Consider the following 11,070-nt stretch of genomic DNA (forward strand, 5'->3'; position numbering starts at 1 on the left):
ATTTTCTATAGCTTTTTCTAGTCAAGAATTTACAAATGAAACTTGATAAACTATACCAATTACTTAATTTTTAAAGTGTTATTAATCCAGTTTATACTTTTGCCATATCACTAAATAAACCACGGGGTTCCTTAGAATAAAAGATGTACCCACCTCACAAAATAACGTAAGCTTGTCATCTGGTAAAAGACCATTAGCTTCGTCAAGCAAAAAGTCCCTTCTAATGAATTTTTTAAAACCCCAGTCCTTCCCTTGCACAAATCGATATGCTCTTTGGCTTTCTGGTGGAAAACAGAATAGAGTTTAAATAAAATAAATATCCAAGAGACTTTTTAAACATGGTAACACAGTTAAATAAAATGTGTAAAAACAGGACTTGTCAATACATCCATCATAAAAATTACAGATATTTGTGCTTATAAATCGAATGTCATAAGACTTTTAAGTCAGGTAGAAACAGTAACTCCATATGCCTACTCAATTTTGGCCATTGTCAATGAGCTTAATTTCAGACCTCTGGATCTCAAATAGAAAAGTCAGATCAAATCTCATGGAGAAGGAAGAGATCTTTTTAACAATCTAGACCCTAAAAGACAATGAAATAGGATCAAAGTATGTTGGTATAGGCACACTACTCATCATCTAATATCAAAATCTGGTAAGAAACATACATCTTATTTCCTGCTTCTCCCTTCAAAAATGGATGTTCTAAATATCAAGGCATGTTTAAGCTTTCCTGGCATACCCATCCCACTGATTTAAGTTTTATTCAACTATAGAAAATTCCATGAATCTGTGAAAAAGATAAATAAAGTCCTTTATCATTCCTAAGTCTCTAGACATAACTTCCTTTCCCCTAAAAAGAATTTTTCATAAAAGTCCAAAAGATGCTTTTTGTGTAATTTGTAATAGTTTTAATAAATACCTGAAGTAAATATTTCAAATGCCTAAGGTAGTCTATAACAACTATATACTAGGCAGTAAACAAGATCCTCTACAGAAAGTATTCGTCATCTATTATACAAAGAATAAAATGGAAGTGGAAAATCAGTAATCAACCTGCCTGAAATACTCCACTATCTTAAGGTGAGACAACGTGAAAATATATATTATTTTAGCAATACATTATTTAAAAATGTATGTGAATGTGAATTTTCTATAATCAAGTTACTTGATTCTGTGATTCATTTCTAGAAAATATTATTCTCCTGCCACACACAATGTACATTTCCTACGTCACTCTTCTATTATGAAGCTCAAGGCTACTGCATTTCAGCTGGCTATATACGTGAATTTTGGACTGAAATTAATAGGCCCTGAAACTAAGAAAAACGGCTTTCAGTCAGTGTTCAATCTACTGCTCAAAAAATTCTAGTGACAAAATACCAGGGCACTCTAATTCTTTCTCATTGTTCTTCAGATTTTATTACCTGGCAAAAAAGGAAAGAGAGAAATGCTTCCTGAGCACCTATTATATATGCCAAGCACTGAACCAGGCACCTTGCCCTAACAGCAACTATTTTTCTAAGTGACAACTGGATGTCATTTTAGGACATGAAGAAGTAATATTATTAATCATTTTTACATGTTTTACGAAGTCTAAGACTCAGTAAAACAATTATAGCTCTATGCTGGATTTAAATAATGGTCAAATTAAAAGTTTCAGGTTAAGCAGATTTTAGCAGAAAAAAGTCCCAGACTTTTCTAGGTAAAGGTGCAGAAGAAGTCACAATATGTAGTTATATATACAGAAATGTCTTCGCTCAGTTTACAAATCACTTACCCATTGCTTTTGTTTCTTCCCTTTTAGCATTCAGAAGGGAAAATTTGAATTTTGCTCGAACTTCACTTTTGGGGCAGCTGACTAAAAGCAAATATAAGGACAAGTAGTCTTTACTTTCATCATCTAATCCCTTTGGGTTTACCCTCAGGCACCTAAAATAAAACAATAAGCTCACATGGAGGAATATAATACTTGAAAAGCATTAGAGAGAGAGAACACTGAAATCACGTGTTAATGTCACAAACAACACTCCTGTCAACATCTCACAGTTCTTTATAATTCCCCACACTATTAGGAACATATTACCAATCTAATATGAAATTACATTAATACTCATTCAGGAACAATAATAACAACAAAATCATGAGCAGCTGATAATCACATCAAAAACAAAACAAAAAAAATCCAAAGCAAACAAAAATCTTACCATTTCATTTTGTCACTTGGGCCAGATGAAAATGTTGAACTTTTTAACACTTCACCCATTTCCTCTCGACAAAAACTGAAGTTATTAATGGTCCACATGTAGGAAAATTTTACTACTTTAACCTAAGAAATTCAGAGAACCACTTTTATAATGATGACACTAATACTTTTAACTTGCTATATGTTCAACATCCTATGATCCAGTCTTCTAACACTTCTAATAACTATGGCAAAGTGTTTCACAATAATATTCTCAACATACTGTAAAATTTATAAGTGACATAAAGTGAGGGATTTTTAAGAGCATGTACCTGTGTGTAACACCAGCTTTCTGCTATGGGACCAGTAGACATATCTCCAGGTAGAGGTGGGGTGGGTTCCCGAGACATTGCCACTTTATTGTAGTCTTTTAGGATTTATGTAGTACCCCACACAGTTGAGTACTTTACCTACAAAGGAAAGAAGTTTGATGTACTGATTAAAAAGTTTAAGTGACAGAATCAAGAGGGAAAACATACTTAAACAGACATGAAACAATTACTATCCCAAACTAGATTAGGAAGGAACATGTGAGAATTTTAAATAAATTTAATGATTTTAAGAAATAAGTTTTTGTAACATGTAACACTTGAAATCTAAACAAACTTAGTATTTATAGACAAGATTATTTTATAAAGCCATGTTCTCCAAAAAATCACAACTTTAAAAATAACATATAGTTTAAGAGTAAGAGCATATACATAAAATCACAAAATATCATGGAAACATAACGACATCAGTTAATATCTGGTTCACCTTCCTTTACCTTTTTATTTACATAGTCATGAAAACCAAAAGGTTTGCAAAGTTAGAACTATAAATACTAGTTACCCATCTGTCAGACTCCAGAAGTTTTTGTCAAGTAAAACATAGAATGGAATGTAACAGGCAACGAATGGTCTGTAAGAAGAAATACAGACTTTCTACAAAAGTCTACGTCTATCTCAGACAACAGGTTCTCTGATAAGACTTCATCCCTAACAGAGTGCTTCTTACCGAGACGTACTGTTATAAAATTTCCTCCTAGTTAGCTGTTCTTGTACTATATCCAATGGTAATGCATAATTACCTCTTCATAACCTAACCAGGATATTAGTGACCAGATGCTACTGCTTTGTAACTTACTAAAAGAAAGAGGCACAATCAGAATAAGCTACATAAGTAGTGCACTCTGGAGGTGCAAGAGGGTTTCAAGATTACATGACAATATATGTACTGAAGTCTGGAGAACCCTATGCTACCACAGACAAAACAGACTTTAAGACAAAAATTGTTATGAGAGACAAAGGATATTATATATTGATAAAAGGGTCAATTCATCAAGAAGGTATGACAAGTACAAACATATATACACCACATACTAAGAGTCCCAAACTATATCAAGCAAAAACTAACAAAGTTGAAGGCAAAATAGACAATTCTATAGTAATAGTTGGAGACAGCAATACCCAACATTCAGTAATGCACAGAACCAGGAAGATAAAAAAAGAAATAGAAGACTTGAACAGCAGTATAAAATAACTAGCTAGACCTAATAGCCATTTCATCCATCAACAGTAGAACACACATTATTTTCAAGTGCATGTGGAACATTCTCCAAGACAGACCACAATTCTTTTCTACAGACTTGGGAGTAGAAACAGGAGCAGAAACAAAAGTTGAATATTTATTTTAGGCAAATTCATGGTTAATTAAATAAATGTACTGAAAGAGTAATGATTATTAGACTTATCTGTTAGAAAAATCTCTAGTAATATACGAGAGAGATGTGTCCTGGTCAATACTTTTGCCAGTGACTGTAAAAGAAACCTGATAAAATAAACCATTATGACCAATTTCAAAAACAATAAACCAAGAAAAATATCTGAAATGCATATAGCACATAAAACTAATTTCCTTAATATATAAAGAATTTTTACAAATAAGAAAACAATAAGCAAATAACTCACAGGAAAGAAACTTATAATTAGAAAAATTAAAATTAAAACTAAATTAAAAAGCCACTTTTTACCTATCAAACTAGGAACAATCCAAAAGATGAGTGAGAATGTAAGGAGAGGCACTGTCACACTTTTCTTGTGGGAATATAAATAGTATAATAATCTCCCTTATTATTTCATGGTGAGATTTCTGGCAAGAAGGGAATGATGCTAAAATATAAGCTACCAATTTCTAAAAGTATAAAAATGCAGATGGTGTTATTTGATGTCCATGAAAGCATTTATATGGTTTCTGGCAACTTGCATTGATTTCAAAAACATTGACACACACACAAAAAATGATGAGATGAGTAAGCATTTCACAGAAGAATGATTACCAAAAAAAAAAAAAAAAAAGTTTACCTTCACTTGTAATCAATGAAATAGAAAAAGAACCCTCAACATTTTCTACCTATTGCACTGTCCAAGATTATTTTAAACTGTCAAGCCCTACAGCCAGCAAAATTGCAGAGAAGCAGACATCACTATACTGGGGATAAGGCTTTGCTATAGATCAATTTTATAATTAGTATCAAAAGAAATTTTGTCAGATTCATCCTATAAATACACCCTAGGAAAATGATTACAACTGTGAAAAAGATAATTTTGAGCACAGTATATTTCTGTAATATTAATACATGGAAAATGTGCAACCATTAAGAGTGTATTAAATTTTCTTAATGACAGGGAAAAGTGTTCAGCATATGTTATATATCTAAAAAAATCAAACAGTATGCCTAACAGGACATTGCTTTTATAAATATAAATAGTATATAGAGGTACTGGTGCATAAAGAAAAACAGACTGGCAGGTGGAGGCACTGAGTTGTACTTTGGCATTTCAGTGATAATGTCAAATACATCTAAATATTAAAAGGTTATCTCTGGATGATGAGATTTTTTCTTATTTTTATTTATTCATATTTCATAAATGTGTTGTTTTAATTAATACAGAAATACAAGTAATTATTATTATTATTATTTTTTTTGAGACGGAGTCTCGCTCTGTCGCCCAGGCTGGAGTGCAGTGGCGCGATCTCGGCTCACTGCAAGCTCTGCCTCCCGGGTTCACGCCATTCTCCTGCCTCAGCCTCTCCAAGTAGCTGGGACTACAGGCGCCCGCCACCAAGCCCGGCTAATTTTTGTATTTTTAGTAGAGACGGGGTTTCACCGTGGTCTCAATCTCCTGACCTTGTGATCCGCCCGCCTTGGCCTCCCAAAGTGCTGGGATTACAAGCGTGAGCCACCGCGCCCGGCCGACAAGTAATTATTTTTAAAAGTAGTGGAAAACATGGTTATTTTCAAACTCATATGGACTACAGAAAACATGTAATATCTTGTGTCTGTGTTACTGTTTAAGTAATAGATCCTGGGGTAGAAGGTAAAAAGAAAGAAATCAAAGAAAACGGTAACCTGAATCTTTAAACTTTTATAAAAAGATACTATTATAATTTAATACTAACAAAAAACATAAATAAAAAACTTTTAGAAACCCTGGAGGGTAAAGGGAAACTTCTTCAATATCTCTAGAAGAGTTATTATCTTCTTGAAGTATAACTCACAACATACCTCCTATATAAAAATATACTTCATATACACTTCAAATGTAATTCATATATAAAAGCAAACTACAGTCAGGCATGGTGGCTCACGCCTGTAATCCCAGCACTTTGGGAGGCTGAGGCAAGCAGACCACTTGAGCCCAGGAGTTCAAGACCAGTCTGACATGGTGAAACTCTGTCTCTACTAAAAATACAAAATGAGCCGGGCATGGGGGTGGGCACCTATAATCCCAGCTACTCCGGAGGCTGAGGCAGGAGAATCATTTGAACCTGGGAGGTGGAGGTTGCAGTGAGCCAAGATCACACCACTGCACTCCAGCCTGGGCAACAGAGTGAGACTCCATCTCAAAAATAAAATAACATAAAATAAAATAAATAAAATAAAATAAAATAAAATAAATAAAATAAAATAAAATAAAAAAAAAAATAAAATAAAATAAATAAAATAAAATAAAAAAATAAAAAATAAAAAAAAATTAAAAAAAAGCAAGCTACATAAAAGGTTACAAGGATTTTTTTGTTTGTTTGTTTTCTCTCCAGCTACTCCTTCAAAGGATGTAGTTACAAGACAAGGGTATGGAGAATCTGAGTGAACAGACTGTATGTGTGAGCACTTTACAAGATATTATATATGTTGTTCATTCTTCAGTAGCTCTGTGAGATGGGTGTTAATACCCCATCTTAATGATGAGAAAATAGACAGTTTAGAAAGTTTACTTTAAAGTAATTAGAAAATAGTTGAACACAAATTTGCCTGGCTCCAAAGTCAATGCTCTTTCCATAGAATCATGCTGCCCTTCCAGATTTTATAAAGCTTAACAGGCCTTACCTATCTGTTCCAATTCTTATTTTACAAATGAGGACTGGCACAGAAAATAAGAACTGTCCAAATTTACACTGTTAAATGAATATTAGAACAAAGAACAAAGACAAAGCTTTCCCAAAGTCTACTTCAGTGCTATTTCCAGGATTCTAATTTTTTTCCTCCTCTTTGTAAGAAGAAAAATGAAAATAAAAACAGTAGACTATCAACTACCTACTAACATTCAGGCCTTCCTATCCTCATTCTTACAGAAAAAGCTTGCAGAGAAGGTACAAGGAAACTAAGATCTAGAGAAAAACACAAGACAATCAATCTATATACATCAACAAATAAGTAAAAGATTCTTCCCTATTCCGTCATATAAACTAGTCTTAAGCATTTCAAGTGTGACATTTCCTACTTTTACTTATTAAAGGGAAAGCAAGATTTGTTATTCGAATAAACATATACAAGACTTTCTACTTCAACAAAATGCTTGAATGTCACAATGTTTTATATATGTCATATAGACACACACAACTAACTTTATATAAAAATTTCAAATATTCAGAAAACATAAAAAGAATCGCATGTCAAACAATCATGTACCCATCATCCTGGTGCGTCCCTACCACCATCATGTTTCCTCTCTTTACCAGAAGTAATGTGTATCCTGAATTGCTGATTATCATACCAATAAATTTCTTGACATTCTTTAAAAATATCTATGAATCCCTAAACTATATAGGTAGAAATTCATAGATACGTAAAAATGTATATACATACAGATGTCACAAAATAGTAGAGAGCTCCAAAACTCCATCCATCCACAAAAGAAATGAATAGCTGGTGAAATGGTCAGAATCAGCTTGTTTGAAACTCTGGAACTGAATCAAAAACTTAACAGCTGGCCGGCCGTGGTGGCTCATGCCTGTAATCCCAGCACTTTGGGAGGCCGAGGCGGGCGGATCATGAGGTCAGGAGATCAAGACCATCCTGGCTAACATGGTGAAACCCCGTCTCTACTAAAAAATACAAAAAAAAAAAAAAATTAGCCAGGTGTGATGGCGGGCTCCTATAGTCCCAGCTACTCGGGAGGCTGAGGCAGGAGAATGGCCTGAACCCGGGAGGCGGAGTTTGCAGTGAGCTGAGATTGCGCCACTGCACTCCAGCCTGGGTGACACAGCGAGACTCTGTCTCAAAAAAAAAAACAAAATAACAACAACAACAACAAAAAAACTTAATAGCTAAGGGAATGCTTAATAAAGAAGCTACTGAATTTCAGTGAGAAAGGGCTGTGGCATTTTAACACACCTGCTTACTATGGCTCCCTCCCCAAGTTTGGTGGTCTGCCCAAGTCATCAGCCCTCATTCCTGATATAGGATGCTGATATAAAGTCATTTGCCCTCATTCCTGGTATAGGGTGCTGGTACCAAAGACAGCAAGATGGACCTTATTCTAAAACATATTGTCATGTACTTTGATCAGTCTGGCAATTCCCTGAAGGACTGACTGAAGGGCCAGTTTCACCTGCCTTGGAGCTTCCCCGAGGTAGGGGACAGCATTCTGGGATCTGGCATTTATCAAAAGCATTAAGAGGCAAATGTATTAGTTACAGCCACCTAGAGAAGGAATCAGAGCTGGCACAAGCAATGACCAGGCAAAAAAGCGTGGGAAAGAAGAAGCTGGGGAATAAAAGCTTTGAAAAGCTCCCATATATACCAGGAAATCTAGAAAGCCATGGGTAAGCCCAGGGGCAAACACATGCTTGAAAACAGGTAAGAAGGTCCTAAGCTGGCTGACAGTGCTGAGCCAACAGGAAGTGAAGACTAAGGCAGAGTTGTAAATGGCCTGGCTAAGCACTGAAGAAGTGATCCAACAGATAGGCAATCTGAAAAGACTGGAAGAATATTGTTAAGGGTTCTTGTGTTTATGGAAATCAAAAATAGGTTGAAAGTGAAAGGATGAAAAAAGATACTTCATGCAGAAGAGAGCTGGGTGGCTATGCTACCATAAGACAAAACAGACTTTAAGTCAAAAATTGTTACGAGAGGCCGGGCGCGGTGGCTCACGCTTATAATCCCAGCACTTTGGGAGGCCGAGGCGGGCGGATCACGAGGTCAGGAGATTGAGACCACGGTGAAACCCAGTCTCTACTAAAAAATACAAAAAATTAGCCAGGCGTGGTGGTGGGCGCCTGTAGTCCCAGCTACTCGGAGAGGCTGAGACAGGAGAATGGTGTGAACCCGGAAGGCGGAGCTTGCAGTGAGCCGAGATTGCGCCACTGCACTCCAGCCTGGGTGACAGAGTGAGACTCTGTCTCAAAAAAAAAAAAAAAAAAAAAGTTACGAGAGACAAAGGATATTATATATTGATAAAAGGGTCAATTCATCAAGAAGGTATGACAAGTACAAACATATATACACCAAATAATAGAGCCCCAAACTATGTCAAGCAAAAACTAACAGAATTGAAGAGAGAATAGACAATTCTACAATAATAGTTGGAGACAGAAATACCCAACATTCAATAATGCATAGAATGAGGAAGATCAATAAAGAGATAGAAGACTTGAACAGCAGTATAAAATAACTAGACCTAATAGCCATTTCACCCATCAACAGTGGAACACACATTCTTCTCAAGTGCATATGGAATGTTCTCAAGGATGCTAGCTAGGCCACAAAACAAGTCTCAACAAATTTAAAAAAATTTAAATTATACAAAGTATCTTCTCAATCAGTTGAATGAAACTATAAATCAGTAACAGAAGAAAAAATTTTAAAATTCACAAATGTGGAACTATCAAAACTGATTCAAGAAGAAACAGAAAATGTGAACAGACCCCCATAACCAGCAGAGACTGAACCACTAATGAAAGAAACTTTCAGCATGACAACTTGAGGAGTTCCATGGACACACTCCCCAGCAAATTTGGTGAAAAATATAAAAACACTGCTGGAAGCACAGAACAAATGAAGAAACATTTATTCAAGAAAATTTAGTAGAGACTATGAGAAAAGTGAGAGTCTGTGGTCTTTCAACCAGGACCTGCTCTGTCCTAACTCAAGGAGTCAGAAACTCCTAGACTGGTGTAGCCACAAACACTGTGTTCCCTCTTCCAACAGGTCCAGTCAAGTTCTTCCTGTGACAGGAAGCATGTCAACATTTCTCATCCTGCCTCTAACGGAAAAGACCACCCTTCCTATTGTCTTGTGCCCAATTTCTGCCTCCAAAGAAAAAAGAAGTAAAAACTAAAAGGCAGAAATGAAATCCACAGGCAGACAGACCGGTGCCATGCCCTGAGCCTGGTAGTTAAAAATCAACCCATGACTTAACTACTTGTGTTATCTATAGATTCCAGACACTGTATGGAAAAGCATCGTGAAAATCCCTATCCTGTTCTGTTCCGTTCTGATTACCGGTGCCACGCAGCCCCCAGTCACGTACCCCCTGCTTGCTCAATTGATGGTGACCCTCTCACATGGACCCCCTTAAGAGTTGTAAGCCCTTAAAAGGGACAGGAATTGCTCACTCGGGGAGTTCGGTTGTTTGAGATGTAAGTCGGCTGACGCTCCCGGCCGAATAAAGTCCTTTCCTTCCTCAACTTGGTGTCTGAGGGGTTTTGTTTGTTTGTTTGGCTCATCCTGCTACACCTCTAGCTACTTAGTGCTGATGTTCCAGGTGAATGTAGCCAAGAGGTAAGGGGCTGGCTCCCTTCTTCAAATCAGTCACTGCTGGAAAGGTGGAGGCTCTACTTTGGGCATGGTGCCGTTGGGGTACCAATCACTGTTGTCTTGGCTTGTAAGCTGTGGGTTCCATACTAGGAGAGTGAAGATAAGAAGAACCGAGGTTACTGCCTCCCTCCAGCTCAGCTCCTACAGTAGAGATATCACTGGGAAAGAAATACCATTGTTCCTTACTCCTTACTCCAGAGCCTGGGCTTGGAGATGTTTGCCTGTGGAAAGAAGTGGACCATAAAGCAGACTGCTTTTAATCTCTTCCCAGAGAAACGAAGTTCATTTGGAAGGAAACAGGCAAGCATGATCTGAAAAACAGTAGAGGCTGTGAGAGGCAAACGAGAAGAGACTGAAGGAATCAATGGATACAAAGGCTAAACTACAGGACAGTTGATTTGCCCAAAAAAAAAAAAAACAGGAAAAGAGACAGCTGAGAGGAGCCCACCTGGGTTCAGAAGAAATTTCAAGCACTGACTTAGGGAACTATTTCTTCAAAGGAAACCAAAGTTGATGAGTCTGTAGAACAACATAATGCCCCAAGGCATTGTTGAAAACAGTGCAATTAGCACTAGATTAATGGACCTTAACAGATGTGTGTAGTCAGGCAAAAAGAGAGCCCTGACAAACCACCATCACCCACGGTAACTGGGAATACCTAAGGCTGCTTAGCCAGAGGTGCAACATCACAGGCTTAACACTGTGTGTGTGTGTGTGTGTGTGTGTGTGTGTGTGTGTGTGT

The 11,070-nt window shown here is 36.6% G+C and overlaps 1 protein-coding gene across 3 annotated transcripts in view; it reads right to left on the minus strand.

The window, feature by feature from the left end:
• Positions 1-11,070, minus strand: part of SPOPL (speckle type BTB/POZ protein like) — a 65,716-nt gene that overhangs the window by 20,301 nt on the left and 34,345 nt on the right. For 2 of the 3 annotated variants that reach the window (XR_009211932.1, XM_032145720.2), the window contains exons 2-5: positions 2,521-2,658; positions 2,211-2,332; positions 1,784-1,935; positions 154-281 (exon numbers count right to left, since the gene is read on the minus strand). Coding sequence is in view for 2 of the 3 variants with exons in the window: in XM_032145720.2 (XP_032001611.1) it covers positions 154-281; positions 1,784-1,935; positions 2,211-2,332; positions 2,521-2,598 (480 nt within the window). In the remaining variant the exon portion in view is untranslated. Of the gene's footprint in view, positions 1-153; positions 282-1,783; positions 1,936-2,210; positions 2,333-2,520; positions 2,659-11,070 lie in introns of those variants that run through there. The other variant, XM_032145722.2, reaches the window with a different exon arrangement.

Source organism: Hylobates moloch, unplaced genomic scaffold (assembly GCF_009828535.3).
Source record: "Hylobates moloch isolate HMO894 unplaced genomic scaffold, HMol_V3 SCAFFOLD_24, whole genome shotgun sequence".
NCBI classification, from domain to species: domain Eukaryota; kingdom Metazoa; phylum Chordata; class Mammalia; order Primates; family Hylobatidae; genus Hylobates; species Hylobates moloch.